The 18804-nt window shown below is 37.2% G+C and overlaps 1 protein-coding gene across 4 annotated transcripts in view; it reads left to right on the top strand.

Annotated features, from left to right (window-relative positions):
- ganabb (glucosidase II alpha subunit b) overlaps positions 1-18804 on the top strand; it is a 184665-nt gene that overhangs the window by 122303 nt on the left and 43558 nt on the right. For all 4 annotated transcript variants that reach the window (XM_039760750.1, XM_039760748.1, XM_039760753.1 and 1 more), the window contains 5 exons: positions 3873-4108; positions 4761-4887; positions 5329-5408; positions 5755-5898; positions 16378-16474. In XM_039760750.1, coding sequence (XP_039616684.1) covers positions 3873-4108; positions 4761-4887; positions 5329-5408; positions 5755-5898; positions 16378-16474 — 684 coding nt within the window. The remainder of the gene's footprint in view (positions 1-3872; positions 4109-4760; positions 4888-5328; positions 5409-5754; positions 5899-16377; positions 16475-18804) is intronic.

The following is an 18804-nucleotide window of genomic DNA, read 5'->3' as shown; positions in this document are numbered from 1 at the left end:
GGTTGCAGCATTGTGCTGTTCGGATGCTTTTCATGTGCTAGGAATCTGTTCAGAGTTGAAAGGACAATAGATGGACACATACTGCACAATATTCGAGGAAAAACCTGTTTCAGTTTGCTATACGAACCTATGGCTTTGGAGGAAGTTCACCTTTCACCATGATAATGACCCTAAGTGTAAGGCCAAAGTGACGCTGTAATGGCTCAGAAAGTTGAATGTTTTTGGAATGGACCAGGCAAAGCCCTGATCTTAACCTTATTGAGAATGTGTGAAACTACTGTCCAGAGGTGCCATCCCACCAATCTAGAGGATCTCTTTGAATTCGGCCAAGAAGAATGGGGAAGAATCATTTGTAAACAATGTGCAAGCTGGTACATACTTTCCCCAAAATAATTATTACAGCAAAATGGTTCTCAAAAAAGTATTAAATGTGCAGGGCTTGAATACTTATGTAAACACTAGCTTTTGAGCTTTTCTTCACTTAACTAGCTACAGGAAATGGTTTCTTTTGCTATAACAAAATATTTCTAAAGTCAAAAGAGTTCACATTAAAAATACTGAATGTACAAGCAGTTGTACAAATATTTTGCCATGCAGAAAATTACAATGACTTTCAAGGGGATTTAATACTTTTGCATGCCACTATATAGTGTTTCAGCTTTGTTTCTGTGTTTTACTGTAATTCGTTTTATTTTGTCTTCTGCCACAGCATGTTTATCTTAGTTAACATTAATTTGTTTTTCCTTTAGTTCTTCGAGGTAATGTTGGATCAGTTTATTGTTGGCTGATGTCCCTAGTGTACTTTTAATTATCAATATAACCCATTCTTGATTTTTCAGAAAGAGCCTTTAACTAAAACAAATACTTTTTTGCATTTGTCTCAAAAGTTTTCTTGTTACATAATAGCCACTGGCAAATTATTGAAACATATAAACAGCAAGGCACAACAGAACAGAATATTTACATTTTTAAGATGCTTTACTGCCTTATTTTGGGTAAAGCCAAGGTTTTCTTTATCTACTAAGGCTGGAATTAGCAAAGCGGAGTTACGCATGCAGAGCCTTGACTGGTTGGGAAAACAAAGAAAAAAAAAATAGAAATATAAAGGAGGGGGGGGGGGCCATAAGTTTTGACTCCTACCTAGGAGAAAATAGAGACAAAAAAAATACAGAAGCATCCATTGCATAGGAGAGTCAATCACATTCCCAGGATGCTTATTCCATAGTAAATGGAAAAGCTTTTAATATATCCTCTGATAAAGCTTGCCTTCCCCCATTTAAGAATTGTTAATGGAGAGTTAATTGGTATTCTTCCAGTTGAGCATACAGATGGGGCCAGATTTGTTGGAACCCTTAACTCATTGGAAAAAGTGCAGCATGCCCCCGTGAAAATTGATTTAAATGAAAAGCAGTTGTCCCATTTATACCTGCGTGCCTTTGATTCGCTGTCATTGAGCAAAACAAACATAGTATAGATAAAGTATTTATCATTCAAAAAAGTTCTTTCAAAATGGCCTGGAAACATTTGTTGGTACCCCTACAAAAGATTATTATAATTGAATTACAGTGATTTTTTTTTTCTCCCAAAACTAGCCATTTTCACTAAATTAGTATCCCACATCTCATACAATTAGTCATTCAGCCTTGATTAAATGGAGTAAAGTGGTCCTTTTGCTGCTTGGTATCAACATCAATGAACATGGTCCAGAGAAAGAAAAGCTGATATACAAATAACAGGTGCAAATACAGTATCAGTATATTTAAGGGCCATGAGACTGTAGTAGGATTGGGTATTGTATAGATTTTATTGATTCCGATTCTGCTTATTGATTCCAGTTCTTATCAGTTCAGTTCTGATTCCAATATGGTTAAAAAAATGATCAAAATATTTAAATAACAAAAAACTGCCTTTATTCTCTTTAAAGAGTTGAAGTTAAAGTTTTACCCCAAAGGTTACTTGAAGCAGTAAAACAAAGAGGGTATTTCAAGATAAAATAATTATAAAATAATATTTCTTCAACCTAAATAGCACAAATACAGTAAAAATTGTGTGCATCAGTGCAGCAATAAAGTCAACAGTTCTTGTTGAGAAAAATCAGCATAACAGCCTTTTCTGGTAGTATGCCTAGTTTTATGAACTGTACCTTTTTTTTTTTTTTTTATTGCCACATCCATATTTTTTACATTTTTTACAGTGATAGCATTTACATTAATGTGGATGCAGAATATCACTGATTTAATCAGCCACCTTTGGTCCTGTTTGTGCTTTATAAACTTTTAAGAACTTTTATCTCATTTTGTCTGCAGTGATGTAATGTGCTGTCTCTGTGATATACTGTGTTGTTTCTGTTCTGAATTAGACAAATATTTGTCCATCTGTTGCTGTTTAAAGCTACTTTGCTAACATTTCCAGGCTCAGATATTAGTTTTGATTTCTCTGCCTCATAACAAGCAGGCACCAAATGATAAGATAAAAACATGTCTAGAAGGGGGAGTTCTTACTGCTGCACCACTCAAGCAGTTGTGTCAGCATCGTACCTTAACCAAATTTCTTTTTCTTCAGTTATACTCTTAAATTATATAAACAAGCGCTCTTGTTTTTTTTTATGCTTGTAAATTCTGTGAAAGTGTTTTTTTGATATTTGGAATTTAGTCTACACACATTATACACTTCATGTCAAAATTTTATTAGCACTATAACATGAAAAACGTTTGTTTTAGCTATGTGTTCAGCATTTCTTGCCTCTCATTTCCTGTCATCTTACATTTACCCAGATTGTTGTAGACACAGAACACACATGAAATGCATGTGTACCAGTTAACAATATATTTACCCCATACAACTCCAGGCATCTCATACCCGGATAAACTTCAGCTGGGAGAACTTTCTGTCTGACTTGAGCTGTGCCACTTGGGGTTGGGGGACTGAAATAGCAGACTGCTTGTGCTGATCAACACATTTGCAAAACAAAAGAGACTAATGGAGAGGTGCGAAGGAATTTAAGGTGGCCCAGGATTACGGCTTTTTTTTGTAGGCTTCAGGGATTTTTTTTGAAAATCTGTTGTTGCATTTCTGTTTCTTAAACACGCTCCCCTACAATTTTAGGACAGTACCCCCTTCCCTTACCTCACTATTTTGTTCTTGGATCTACAGTTGTATTGTGCTCAGAACAGTTTTTAAAACGCCTCTCCAACACTATATCAGTATCACTATGCTGCTGTTGCTGTTCTGAATTACTCTTGAACTTGAAGTCCCGAGTTAATGCTGCTTTATGATAGATTATTTATGTATTCGTAGAGCCAAGCAAAAGCCGATTTCCTTTGCCATTAATGACTTTAGAATATAACTGCTATTTTTTCAGATTTTGCCTTTTTTATATGAATAAAACAGCTTTATAATTTTAAAGAGCCTTTCAATTGTCTTTCTTGCTTATTCAGCTACCTTAACATATGGTTTCACACACAGTCTGAGTTGGCTGCTGATTTAATGCACATTGCTAAAAACAATGATGTGGAATTAACATCAGTATAAATATAATAAAGCATGTAGCATTCAGAATATCAATGGCTGTTTTGTTTAACATTTTTGAGCAGTTGAAAGCATTTGTCACATTGTGTTCTGTGACAGTCCTGTTTTTGTGAAGGTTGGTGTTTTCAGAAATCTCATTTAAAGTTTGCAGATGCTTAAATATAAATAAAAAAAATATGAATAAAGTAGATATGGTGTAAATATATGTGCAAAATCCAAAATACTCCAACATTGGATTATATTCAAGAGTTTTACTAATTTAATCTGAGCATTCAAGCCATACATTTTTTTTTTTTAAAAACACTAATTTCACGGCCCTTGTGTGTACTTTTGGTTCTTCACAGGAACACAAGCTTTGCCTCCTTTGTTTACAATTGGATATCATCAGTGCCGTTGGAACTATAACGACCAGGAAGATGTGCATAATGTTGATGCAGGGCTTGATGATCATGATATTCCTTGTGATGTTATCTGGCTGGACATTGAACACACTGATGGCAAGCGCTATTTTACTTGGGATCCAAACAAGTTTCCAAAGCCCCAAGATATGCTTCAGGAGCTGGAGGCAAAGAAAAGAAAGGTTAAAAATTTGATATCTGCTTTTACATAGCTATTAATGTAAACTACTACTTGCTTTAAATGAGAGTATCTCTGAAGTTGTTATACATAACTCAGAATATTTAATTACCTGTTTTATTTATTAATTTCTACCACACTAGTCATTTTATAACATATTAAAAAACAAACTTGCCCTCTAGTGGGACAAGTTTGATAAAACCTGTTCAAGTTAGAAATCGGGCAGGACAAAAATATGCCTAATCATCTCTTCAGCAAATGCTTGAAGAGGGAGACTTCTTCACAGCAGTCTGTTACAGAATGATCAGAATAATAGGGGCAGAGGTGCATTTTATAAACAGTTTAATTTACATAATAGTGCTAATTAATACATACACATCTCCTGACATTTTCTCTGATTGGTTTGTTGGCTTGCACTTCCAGATAACTTAAAAAATAAAAATGTCTATTTTACTGTACACATACTCTTCTTATCTATACTATAGTATATGTAATTTAAGGCAAATACAAATGCCTAACAGATGTTATAAAATTAATTCTCAAGCACCTACATAACTTAATGATAAAATGGAATTGTGTAATAAATGGACATGCAAGACAACTTGCTTACCTCTGAGTTTTCTGTAAAATATTTTGCTCTTTGATCTTTCCTTCAGATGGTCACCATCGTGGATCCTCATATTAAGGTAGACAGTGGGTATAAGATCTACAATGAAATTCGATCACGTGATTTATATACCAAAAACAAGGATGGCAATGATTATGAAGGCTGGTGCTGGCCAGGTGAGGACTGTTATCCTTTAAAATTCATTGTAAACCTTTAATTCAGCGGGTAATGTTGCTTACAGTTTCCAGTGTTTCATATTGTATTTTTAGGCAATTTATAGTGCTTGCTATCACTTTACTCCAAAGATTATTTTAGGAATTATATGCTGTGTGAAAGGTGCTCAGAGACCTGTATTTTAAAAAAAAAAAATGAAAACTGTTTTTCATTGTATATAAATACAGTACATTAATTAAAATATAAGATTCATATTTTTCTTTTAAATTAATATACGTGCTGCACATTATTAATAGGGATTAAACTAATTGTTTAAAATGCCTTAATATTTGTATTTGATAACCTAATGAGAAATACATTTTTTACTGTACCTCCAGGGGTAAAATTGTTACCATAATTGTGAAGAAATTGTATATTTAACAATGCTTGCTTTTTGTTTCTAGGAAATGCTGGATACCCTGACTTTACTAATCCAGAAATGAGATCCTTGTGGGCAAAAATGTTTGCTTATGATCAATACGAGGTATTCAGACTAGAGACAAAATTTGCATTTGGATTTTTGTGTTTTGGCTGCATGGTATTTTGATTCCATCATCTCTATCCCTCCCCAGAACAGGCCAATTAATTATACATATACAAATGACAGGAATTTTGTGGTTAATATTGCTGCTGCTTCTTTGTCTTGTCTTTGTACAATGCCTTGTTTGTGTTTTTTAATTTTAAATTTAAATTTTAATTCTATTTTTAATTATTTGCACGTCATTTTACACTGTGGACCCTGTCCTTTGCAGTTTCATCTGTCTATATTTGTATGTGGTTGAGATGACAAAGTTTACTTTGACTTGAAACATTTGGCTGCTTGTCTTTAGGGATCTAGAGAGAATCTTTATACCTGGAATGATATGAACGAGCCTTCAGTGTTTAATGGACCCGAGGTCACCATGCATAAGGATGTTGTACATAATGGTGGTTGGGAGAACAGAGATGTTCACAATCTGTATGGATATTATGTGGTGAGTTGTACGTTCATTTTCTTGTCACTTTTTTGTTTACGCTACTTACGGCATCTGGCTTTCTTTTCACATATGTACATATGTTTGCTAGTTTCGCTTATGCCATCTTTGCCAGAGTCTTCTTGACCAACCGAGAAATCTAATCATCCAACGAAAAAACTCATAAATCCGGCCCACCTTGAATCCCTTCGCACCTCTCCATTAGCGTCTTTTGTCTTCTAAATGTCGATAAGCCCAAGCAGCCTGCTATACCATCCCCCCCAACGCCTCAGAACGGGCAAGAAGTTCTCTCAGTTTCCTGCCTTGATTATCTGGGAGTGAGAATTGTTAAGGGGAAATAATTTGAGTGTTTTGTGTCTACAACAATCTATGTAAACGCATTGTTAAAACAAGTTTTTCATGTTTTAGTAATAAATGATGGAATGTAGACATCAACTGTATAATATGTGAAGGCTGATGGACAAATATCAAATAAACACTTTCACAAAAGGTGCAAGTACAATACGACAACTTCCATGGTGCTGTGGTTAGAACTGCCAACTTATAATCCGGAGGTCGTTGGTTCGAAACCTGCCCCCCAGGAAATTTACCATTTTTGAGTAGTGAGCTGCTCTTATTGTTAATATTACACAATAATAAAACAATACATTTAATTTGTCTGTAACAGCCGCTGTAAATGTATAGCATTTGTAAAAGTTAGCATTGAAGGGGGAGACCTGTCCGGAGGCAGGAGGAGAGGAGGAAGGTAAAGAGAGTGGAACGAAGGGTAGGAACTTTGAATGTTGGCAGTATGACTGGTAAGGGGAGAGAGTTAGCAGATATGATGGAGAGAAGGAATGTTGATATATTGTGTGCGCAAGAGACTAAATGGAAGGGGAGTAAGGCCAGGTGGATTCAAATTATTCTATCATGGTGTGGATGGGAGGAGAAATGGGGTAGGAGTTATTCTGAAGGAACAGTATGTCAAGAGTGTTTTGGAGGTGAAAAGAGTGTCAGACAGAGTAATGATTATGAAGCTGGAAATTGGAGGTGTGATGATGAATGTTGTTAGTGCATATGCGCCACAGGTTGGATGTGCAGTGGGTGAGAGAGAAGATTTCTGGAGTGAATTGGATTAAGTGATGAACAGTGTAACCAAGGGACAGAAAGTGGTGATTGGAGCGGATTTCAATGGGCATGTTGGTGAAGTGGAGTGGAGGCGAGGAGGTGATGGGTAGGTATGGTGTCAAAGAGAGGAATGAAGGTCAGGGGATAGAGGATTTTGCCAAAAGGATGGACATGGCTGTGGTGAATACGTATTTTAAGAAGAGGGAGGAACATAGGGTTTACGTACAAGAGTGGAGGGAGATGCACACAGGTAGATTACATCCTATGCAGAACAGTTGATCTGAAGGAGTTTGAAGACTGCAAAGTGGTGGCAGGGGAAAGTGTAGTTAAGCAGCATAGGATGGGGGTCTGTAGGATGACATTGGAGATCAAGAAGAGGAGAGTGAGGGCAGGGCCAAGGATTAAATGGTGGAAGTTGACAAACGAAGATTGCAAGGTTGAGTTTAGGGAGGAGGTGAGACAGGCACTGGGTGGCAGTGAAGAGTTACCAGACAGCTGGGAAACTGCAGCAGATGTAGTAAGGGTGACAGCAAGAAGAGTGCTTGAGGTGACATCCGGAAAGAGGATGGAGGAAAAGGAAACCTGGTGGTGGAATGAGAAAGTACAGAAGAGTATACAGAGGAAGAGGATGGCAAAGAAGAAGTGGGATAGTCCGAGAGATTCATGAATTAGACAAGAGTACAAGGTGAAGAGAGAGGTGGCGAAGACTAAAGAAAAGGCGTATGAGAGGTTGGAGAGGGAGAAAAGGACCTGTACTGATAGGCTAGACAGAGGGACCAAGCTGGGAAAGATGTGCAGCAGGTTAGGGTGATAAAGATGGAAACGTACTTACAAGCAAGAAGTGTGTGTTGTTCAGTTGGAAAGAGTACTTTGAGAGGCTGATGAATGAAGAGAACGAGAGAGAGAAGATGTTGGATGATGTGGAGATAGTGAAGTAAGGACAGCTTTGAAGAGGATGAAAAATGGAAAGGCTGTTGGTCCACATGACATACCAATGGAAGCATGGAGGTGTTTAGGAGAGATGGCAGTGGAGTTTTTAAACAGATTGTTTAATGGAATCATAGAAAGTGAGAGGATGCCTGAGGAGTGGAGAAGTAGTATACTGGTAACAGTGTTTAAGAATAAAGGGGATATGCAGGACTGCAGTAACTACAGGGGAATAAAATTGATGAGCCACAGCATGAAGTTATGGGAAAGAGTAGTGGAAGCTAGGTTAAGAAGTGAGGTGATGATTAGTGAGCAGCGGTATGATTTCATGCCAAGAAAGAGCACCACAGATGCAATGTTTGCTCTGAGGATGTTGATGGAGAAGTTTAGAGAAGGCCAGAAGGTTGCATTGCATCTTTGTGGACCTGGAGAAAGCATATGACAGGGTGCCTCGAGAGGAGCTGTGGTATTGTATGAGGAAATCGGGAGTGGCACAGAAGTATGTAAGAGTTGTACAGAATATGCACGAGGGAACTGTGACAGTAGTTAGGTCTACAGTAGGAGTGATGGATGCATTTAATGTGGAGGTGGCATTACATCAGGGATCGGCTCTGAACCCTTATTTGCAGTGGTGGACAGGTTGACAGACAAGATTAGACAGGAGTCCCTGTGGACTATGATGATTGCTGATGACATTGTGATCTGTAGGGATAGTAGGGAGCAGGTTGAGGAGACCTTGCCTTCTCCATATCTCACCGTTACTTGAATTCTTTTTTTATTCAGTTTTATTGAGTGTTTCTGCTCATGCTGAATTAGTATGCACTTTATGGTCCATGATGTCAAAGCCGCAATGACAAAGAAGCAGAGACATAGGTATATGTGTTATTTGGAATAACTCATTTTATGACCTGTATAGTACATTTCAGAAAACATTGTGGCACTGATGCAACATTATTCATATTATTCAAATTCATTCACACGCCGCCTTTTTCTTGTAATCAGTGACCGGAATTTTTTTTTTTTTTGTTCGCCCCGATTTTGCCCTTGCAGTCTCCTCATTTTGTTGCACGGTACTGTTTCTTTTGTACTCCAGGACATGCAGAGGAAAGAATAGTGCAGAGAGGTCAGTTCCGCGCTATATGCAGTCATCAAGGACCATCCTTTCTACGTTTACGACGTGTACCTGTTGCGATGTACATACTTTTCTCTGTGCTGTGTTACTATTACACTGAAGTGGCTGTGGGGAACATCGATCTTGGAACAGAAGCTTGTCGATGTTGCATCCTCTTTTTTTGCTTTATCAGTCACCTTTTCTTGTAAGAAGCGACGATGATGCTCCTCTGCAAGGTGAGCCATGAACACTCTTTTCTCATTGCACCCCCCTTCCCTCCATGCATGCCTTGTACAGTACATGTGCGTTGATAGCCACCAAGTCAATCGTGTTATTGCACAGAGCAACTGGCCTCCTGCGTGTTCCTGTTCGCACTGAATAAGCTCATGCCTTCTGGGCCACGATGTCAGTGCAGCACCGGGCAAAATAGACAGACAAATATATGTGACATTTTGAAGAAATCATTTTATGACCTGAATAGTACCAATCAGAAAACATCGTCGCACTAATGCAATATTATTTGAAAATGAACATCATCAGATCAGCTGTAAATGTATGGTATTTCTAAAAGGTATCTGATTTTTTTTTCATTTTTATTCTCTGTCACGTTCACACCTCTCCCTTGCACAAACCACGATCTGACTCTAACAGCTCCAGTATAAATTCACGCCCAATCTGATGCTGTTCGTTTTCAAATATGTATTTATTGTGTAATATTCACAATAAGAGCAGCTCACTACTCAAAACGGTAAATTTGCCGGGTAGCTGGTTTCAAACTCACGACCTTAGGATTATAAGTCGACAGTTCTAACCACAGCACAAAACACATCAAATTATTTCCCCTTACAATGCTGGGTAGTTCACTTCCAGATAATCAATCAAGGGAGGAACTGGGAGAACTTCTTACATGTAAGAAAAGTGGTACAGTTCTTAAAAAAAAAAAAAAAAAAATTTACTACATTATGCCTTTATGTTTTGAGAGTTTTGCTTGAAGACTGCATACGATTCTGTACTACATTATTGTACTGGTGGCTGATGCCGCAATTTCCTGGTGAGTTAATATCAACACACTGTTCCTTTTTTATTTATAGTCCCCTCCAAAACTATTGGAACAGCATGGCCAATTCATTTGTTCTTGCTATGCACTGGAGGTGTGTGTGTGAGATCAAAAAATATGTGAAAGGAGCTCAGAGCTTTATCTTTAATTCTATGTTATTTACATCTAGATATGTTAAATACAGTAACATAGAACATAGCATATTTTGTATCAAACCACCCAGTTTTTCAAGTGAGCAAAAGTATTGGAACATGACAAGCAGGTGCTTCTTATTACACAGATGTGTCATATGATTGACTGTTTAATCATTACATAGCCCTGAATATCTACTCTGTTTAAGCTATATTCTGTATATAATTTTCCAGCTATTTTTTGCTTTTTTTGCCTGGCAGTCATGTAGTGGAGCAGGATTCAGGCTGATTTGATGATCTCCTGATGGCTCCTAAACTAGTGTTGTTCCTTTACGTGCATGCATGCATACAAGTTTTTAAAATTGCATTCATAGTCGTTATTTCTTAGCGGGCTGTATCATGTGTGATAGAGATGTTCAAAGAAGTTCACATTGCTCATTGTGCAGCAGTCCATTTGTAACATTTTCTTTTTTACTTTTATTAACTGTGGATTTTAAAAGCATTCCTCTTAGCTTTTGTCATTAAAGGCACATTTTTATTTACTTTTTGTTCTGTTTTCATCACAGAAAAAATGAGTATTTTTAGTCTTAATTTTGCTGACAAAAATTAACAGTGGCACTGTATAGGCAGAGTTGCGATTCCTGTTTGGGATTGATGCTGCCGACTCATGGTAGATATTAGCTGTAGTTGACGGCAGGGATAAAAAGGCCATGTTCAATTCCAGTAATCCTTCTGGAATCGACATAGTCTCCTTGCTCGCCTCCCTTGCAATTCCATTTTCACTTTTGCTCTTAGCTGGAGCTGATATGGCATTGTCGCTCCCTGAAAGATCTGTTCCTTCAGCTCATCTGTTCCAGGTCAGTCTTTGGCAGGTTGTATTGTGAACTTGAGGCCGGTTTAGACTTTGATGATTCTTAAAGCTGCTTTTTCCTTTTTCTTTCTGAGCCCTTTGTTTGCTGCTCACGCTTACTTATATTGTCGTAAAATGTGATTAAATCCTCTCAGGGATGATAGGAAAAAAGAAAAAAAAAAGGTAAAATAACACCGCTGGTAATGGAGCTCAGCCCTAGAGGTCCATCTTTCACAATGGACGAGGCCAAATCTCATTCCAAATGTTAAGTGCCTGATGGAAAACACTAAGTACAATGCCATTTTATACTAGATAGATAGATACTTTATTAATCCCAAGGGGAAATTCACATAATCCAGCAGCAGTATACTGATACAAAAAAAAAATAAAAAATATATATATATTAAATTAAATAGTAATTAAAATGAAAAAATAAAAATAAAAAAGCAGACAATAACTTTGAGTAATGTTAGCATTTACTCCCCCGGGTGGAATTGAAGAGTCGCATAGTGTGGGGGAGGAACGATCTCCTCAGTCTGTCAGTGGAGCAGGACAGTGACAAAAGTCTGTCACTGAAGCTACTCCTCTGCCTGGAAATGACACTGTTCAGTGGATTCTTCATGATTGACAGGAGTTTGCTTAGTGCCCGTCGCTCTGCCACAGATGTTAAACTGTCCAACTTTACTCCTACAATAGAGCCTGCCTTCTTAATAAGTTTGTCCAGGCGTGAGGCGTCTCATCTGTTTGCTGCCTCCCCAGCTCACCACCGCGTAGAAGAGGGCACTCGCCACAACCGTCTGGTAGAACATCTGCAGCATCTTATTGCAGATGTTGAAGGATGCCAACCTTCTCAGAAAGTATAGTCAGCTCTGACCTTTCTTACATAAAGCGTCAGTATTGGCAGTTCAGTCCAATTTGTCATCCAGCTGCATTCCCAGATATTTATAGGTCTGCCCCCTTTGCACACAGTCACCTCTGATGATCACAGGGTCCATGAGGGTCCTGGGCCTCCTAAAATCCCCCACCAGCTCCTTGGTTTTGCTGGTGTTAAGATGTAAGTGGTTTGAGTCGCACCATTTAACAAAGTCTTTGTTACTCCTCCTCCTGCCCTGCTCCTGATGCAGCCCACAATAGCAGTGTCATCAGCGAACTTTTGCATGTGACAGGACTCCGAGTCATATTGGAAGTCTGATGTATATAGATTGAACAGGACCGGAGAAAGTACAGTCCCCTGCGGCACCCCTGTATTGCTGAACACAATGTCAGACCTGCAGTTCCCAAGACGCACATATTGAGGTCTGTCTGTAAGATGGTCCACGATCCATGCCACCAGGTATGAGTCTACTCCTATCTCAGTGAGCTTGTCTCTAAGGAGCAGAGGTTGGATGGTGTTGAAGGCGCTAGAGAAGTCCAAAAACATAATTCTTACAGCACCACTGCCTCTGTCCTGGTGGGAGAGGGATCAGTGTAGCATATAGATGATGGCATCCTCCACTCCCACCTTCTCCTGGTATGCAAACTGCAGAGGGTCGAGGATGTGGCGGACCTGTGGCCTCAGGTGTTGAAGTAGTAGCCACTCCATGGTCTTCATCAGATGTGACGTCAGAGCAACAGGCCGGAAGTCATTCAGCTCACTAGGACGTGATACCTTTGGGACAGGAGTGATACAAGATGTTTTCCAAAGCCTTGGGACTCTCCACTGTTCTACTGAGCATTCCTAGATCTTACCCCAAGGTATGCATGATAAAAAAATCTCTTGTTATAACTACTGTTTAATGTACTTTAAACTGTAATATTTCAGCAAAGAGAAATATTCATTTCTCCCAATGGATTTAACCAGCCATTAAGTAAAGTGTTCTGACAAGGCAACTAAAAAAAATTAGGGTATGCACTCCAGTCTGCCTAAATAGAGACAATAGAGTAAACCAAACAGCTGTTTTAATGACATGTCAGCAATACCCTTTTAACTAAAGTGAGTTTTTCTTGTACACTCCTGTATTCCTACATTTTTTAAGTTATGGCCTCGGCTGTAAAAGTAAACTCTGTCTTGGTAGACTCCCAGAGCAAGAGTTGGATATTTGGAAGTTCTTTGAAGTACTGTAGCTACTTCAGGGCAACTTTCCCAGTTGAATAATGTATTTATTTGTTAGAAACACCCTTTTGATTTCTTACCATGTTTTAATTTGAGTGGTTCTGTAGAAAGTATTTAATGCTACCAGCCAGTAATGAAACTGTAGCCATCTTGGCCTAATATTACCATTTAGTGAACTCATTTCAAGTTTATTCCCTTTGACTTCATGAGTTTTCTTTATTACTATACTAGCTGTGTAAGCCCATGCTGTAAAAAGCCTGGGGTCCTAGAAAAGTTTGAAATTGCCTGAAAAAAATAGAAATGTAGAGATGTCAGGTAATTGAAAGGAACAACCCTGGGCATCTCTGTTCTGGTAGGAGTCGTTTTGTCAACATGCTCGCATCGCTTGTGCATTAGCTGCGGGAGGAAAAGTAAAAAGGATACCGTTTTGCCGATGTTAGAAAGACAGTTGCTTAGTCACTGAGGTTTCATTTTGCTGACATGCTGGCCTCGCTTGTGGTTTGTGTAGCAGAGTTGGTAAGTAAACTGACATCAGGCTTGAAAAATGCAATTGCCGATTGTTACTGGATTTGCTAAGGTGTTCACAATCCGATCATCTAAGTCTTTTTTTTTTTTGGATATTTTTTTTCACTTTGTAAGTCTATATGACATAATAATTCCTATCCTTGGGTTAATTTTCTTTCAACTCAAGAAGGAATCTTCACTCTATGCGAAATAACCCATCCCTGCCCTTAAAGGTGCAATTGCTGAGACAGTTATATGAGTGGAGTTAATACTAATGATACCTAGCTTATGCTTTTCTACCTCTTCCTACTCCTTTTAGTATTCCCTTCCTTGAAATCTTGTTTGTAATGCCAGGACCCACTGAAGACTTCTCAAGAAGAATTTGATATGAAAACCTTGATAGGTGGAAGAGTACATTATTTATTTATTTGTGTAGGTTTATGCAGATACAGTGGAACCTTGGGTCACGATTGTCTCGGAACACGTACAAATCGGGTTACAACCAAAAAGTTCGCCAAACTTTTGCATCTGTTCACAACCACACACTCGGGTGACGAACAAGCCAGATTCCCTTCCGGTTCGTACGCACCGATGATTTCCGCACTTGTTCAGTCTCTCCCTATGCATTCGCTGTGAACTCTTTTTGTTTTCCTTCCGGTTCGTACACGCCGGTGATTTACACACATGTACAGTCTCTCCACTGTACAGTACATTCTTCTCGGTCAGACGTGCATCACGTAGAGGGACTTTAACTCAAAACTATAATCTCCTTTTCACGCAGTTCCTCCTCACTTCCTTCATGCCAGAACTTGACTCATGCAAGGTTAGTTTTCTTGGTTGTTTATGGTTAGTTTTTGTATAAATTACAGATTTTTTCAAATTTTCATTTTTTCCCCTGTGCTTAAAACTCATTAAAAGTGTTTACAACGAGCAGTTCATAAGGCTGTATCGTGAACTTTTGCAATGTTTTCTCTGTTCAAGGTTTTCTCAGTGTTATTCAATGTTTTTACATTTAGTTTACTATTACACTGTGCATTATATGGTATAATTAACTATTTTTGTGCTTAAAAATCTTTTAAAAATATATATATATTTGCATACACTTCGTATGGTCCAGAACGGATTAACTGTATTTACATACAATCCTAGGGGGGAAATTACTTCAGGTCACCAGAGTTTTGGAACGAATTACAGTCGTGACCCGAGGTTCAACTGTATGCTTTAATAATTTTTTAATAATACATACCTCTCGTTTTAGGTAAGTTTTAAGACCATGCAAAATAATATAAAACTTCAGGAAAATCCTATCTGCAACATTTCTATCAACCACAACCTGCACGGATGTCACCCAAGTCTCAGGATATTCTTAAATATACTATTTTTAACTTGCTTTATCTTTGTCTAACTTCAATTTCAGTAATTAAAGTGTTGTGTAAATTCAGTTAGGAGTCTTGCATTATTAGTTTTTTCCCTACTGTTACACTGTTTAGTTGTATCGGGTATAGTTTGTGTCACTGTCTTGTTTCTTCATTTAGCTCTAGCCAAATGAAACTGGTGGCATTTTCTTATGCATAAGCAGAAGATATTTATGTGCAGTTCAGCCATTTTGCTGCCATAGTCATTAGGTATGTCATCAAGGTTAGTTGGCTAGTTCCAGTAGTGATAGCTATTCTTTATCAAACCATAGAAGTGGTGTTTCTTCATTTCACTTAACAAATGGTATATTATTATTGATTGTAGCATATTTTTTACATTTTCACCTTTATGCTTGCTTTTGGGAATATCTGCTTAACTGTTCATGATAGCTTGAGAAATGTACAATGATTTTTCTGTTTTATTTAAAAATGATAGTTTGAGACGTCTATATTGTAATGTTGCTTACTAGCTTGTAGCAGTAGCGGTTTTTATAAAAAGAACTACCAACTACAGCACCGCATATTCAGATAGGTTTGTACCATCAATAAGAAATGCATGACAATTAAGATACTAATACTATGACGTAAAGTATGCTCAAATGAAATAGAATGATTCTACAAAGCTTCCTCTTAGGTTTAATTGTTAAAGCTTATATGCAGGGGAGCAGATTTGACATTCTGCGTGTTAGCAATATAAAAATGCTGTTATAAAGCAAATAAACTTTGTAAAGAGAAGTTGTGTCTATAGGTTTTTTTTTTTTTGTTGGGCACTGTATATATACCTATAAACCTGGTTCCTCAAAGCCAATACCAGTGAAACCTGTTTTTAACTTGGAGAGTAGTTGAGATGGTTGCTTCACACTGTTTCTCTAAACCTCCATAGCCCACTGCTGAATACTACTTTTAAGTATGGATTGAGTTTTGGGTGCCTGTACCTAATTGATTCCTAATTGAAAAAAGAATGTGATGAATTTTATTTTGCCTTTTCTTGGCACCCTTTTCATGATTTTCCCATTACAAGAGCACAGACTTTTTACAGTTTGTATTCAAATGACTGTTGTTCACAAAATCCCTCCATCCAATACTTGTAGATTTAGAACAAGTGTCAGTATATAGAATTTTGTGAACATTCAAAATATATTTTTATTATTATTTTTTGCTTTTGTTGTTTCAGTGTAAAATTTTGAAACAGAAATATTTGTTTCAGGGAGTTGCTAATTAAGTATTTCAGTTAAATAAACTTTTTTTTTTTTGTCCTTAATTTTTTTTTGTTTCTCCCAAATAGCAAATGGCAACAGCAGAGGGTCAAGTGCTTAGGTCAGGTGGCAAGGAGAGGCCATTTGTCCTGACAAGAGCGTTTTTTGCTGGATCACAGCGCTATGGTAAGTCAGTCTATCTCTATGTTGTTAAATCACAGTTTTTGTTTGTTTATGCACTGCTTTGTCTTTCAAGCCATAGACTTGAAATATGACACACTGGTGGTACTTGTCATAGATAGATTTTCACCTGGAGTGACTCGGGAGTATGTTCAGGTTTGAGAGTGAGGTATAAAATTCGGCACTGGTATATCAACAGCGAAGCATTAGCAATTGTAGTGTAACAGCGAACATTCTTTTAACCAAGAAATGTATGTTTGCCTGTCTCCAACATTTAACTTTTTCTTTAATCAACCATTTTCCTCCTTATGGCCTCAAGCTGCCCAGTGTGCTGCCACATTCTTTCCAGTTAATGTATTTGAAAATCAAAAGAGAAACAACTCATTAGTACATCGCCATCACTACCAGCCTGGCTTTTTTTCTTTGTCATATTTGAAGCTCTACTCTGTTAAGCCGTACTAATTACCCCACAGCTGACTGAACCAATTGGTGATTGCTGATGGCATTTAGTTAAAACAATCATTTTTAAACAATTTATATCGGAGCAAAGCCAGGAAGCACAGCTATTTTTCTAAAAAATAATCGCATCATATCTGTTTGTATATATGTATATTTCCATGAAAATTCAAGAATACATTGGGAGTAGAATAAGGCTGCAACAAGTAATCCACTTTGTTACTAATAATCAAAGAAGAAAATGGTTGCCAATAAATTGTGCGATTGATTAGTTTCTTTGCAATGATATAGGTTAAATTTTGGCACAGGATTAATAGGACAGGATTTGAAAACCCCACATGGTTTAAAGAAAAAAGGAAGAATCACTCCATGCTTTCAAAGCAAACAAAAATCATTTAATTATTGCTACTTTTATCCTATCATAAAATAAGAAATAAAAATGTGATTTGTGCATGATTGAAGAGCAGAATGATCAATTAACCGTAAATTCCATTTATTTTACCTTGTATTGTGAACTTTCAGTAAGTCAAGATGATTACCTATTTAATAAAGCATCATACATAACCCTAATAAAGTAACAGTTATGTTCATGGCTATAATTGTCTGTCCATTCAACTCTCTCTCCATTTTGTAACCAGCTTATTTAGTTACATTTTAGTAGTTATAAAACTCATGAGACACCTATTTGAAAGGTAGTAAACAGAAGTGAATAAGATGACATCTTCAGTTAGGAGTAATTACTGCCCTTACAGCCCAATTCAACATCTAATTCTGAATTAGTGCTCAGGCATAAGCAATAGCAAAGCCTAATCACTTGTGAGGTAGGTTTAAAAAAAAACAGAACAAATGCTGTTTTAGAGAAATTCTTTAATACAGTAACACCTCAGTCAGTGAACAGGCTGCTTTCTGGAATTTTAAGTTTAAGAAGCTTAGTTATTGGGGGGTAAGACAAGAGACAATACAGTTGTTCCACATTTACTCTAAATATAGCAGTTCAAGCTTTACAATACAGTAATGACTCGGTGAACAATGTCCTGACTAGCGATCTCATTCTTTAATGATAGAGCTTACATAGAGATGCACAAAATGATAATCATAAGTGAATGCCATCATAAGTGGTAATATTACAGCATTAATATTTTATTAACTAAGGGGCTTCGTCCCCTGCTCAATTTGCTCTTCATTTTCCGTCTTTGTTTTTCCAGTTACGCACTTATAAGATTTTTTTTTTCTGTAAAAACAATATTTTGAATCTTTCGAGTCCCAATGTGCTGAACCTTTTTAATGAGCTCCATGAGACATCTGTTTAATGACTTTGTACTATAATTCTGGATAGGTTTCTCTGTTTGGAATTTCAGCTCAGACAAAACGATCTTCATCAGCAGTTTATTTTTTTGCAAAGTAACCAATAAATGCATGTGTGGTAAACTCTGTTTTTTAAATTCTCTTGACTTAAACTTCAAAGCCTTACAATATTTACATACTTCTGACATATCACCTATGTCCATGTATTCGATCTCTATTTGCCTTTTCATTATTTCTCCGAGTAATAATTTCTTTTTTTTTTTGACAGTCGTTTTTTGTTTTTGTTTTTTTTTCTGCTTTCATATTCTGTATCTTGCTCTTTGTGTTTCGCGCCAAAGTTTTTTTTTTTTTTTTTTTTAGTCTTTTGAACTCCATTTTTCATTTTCTCTAACCTGCTTTGCATGTGTTTGGTCCCTTTGTTTTTACTTTTTCTACTTTGTCTTATTTTTGACCTCGCTTTATCCTGCTTTTTTTTTTTTAATAACACCTGGTCCGCGGTGATTATTTTCCATTTTTCGAGTAATTTCCGTTTGCGCTCCTGCGATCTTTACTTTGTTTATATACTTTCTAATTTT

This window comes from Polypterus senegalus, chromosome 8, assembly GCF_016835505.1.
Source record: "Polypterus senegalus isolate Bchr_013 chromosome 8, ASM1683550v1, whole genome shotgun sequence".
NCBI classification, from domain to species: domain Eukaryota; kingdom Metazoa; phylum Chordata; class Cladistia; order Polypteriformes; family Polypteridae; genus Polypterus; species Polypterus senegalus.
This window is presented reverse-complemented; position numbering and strand designations above follow the sequence as displayed.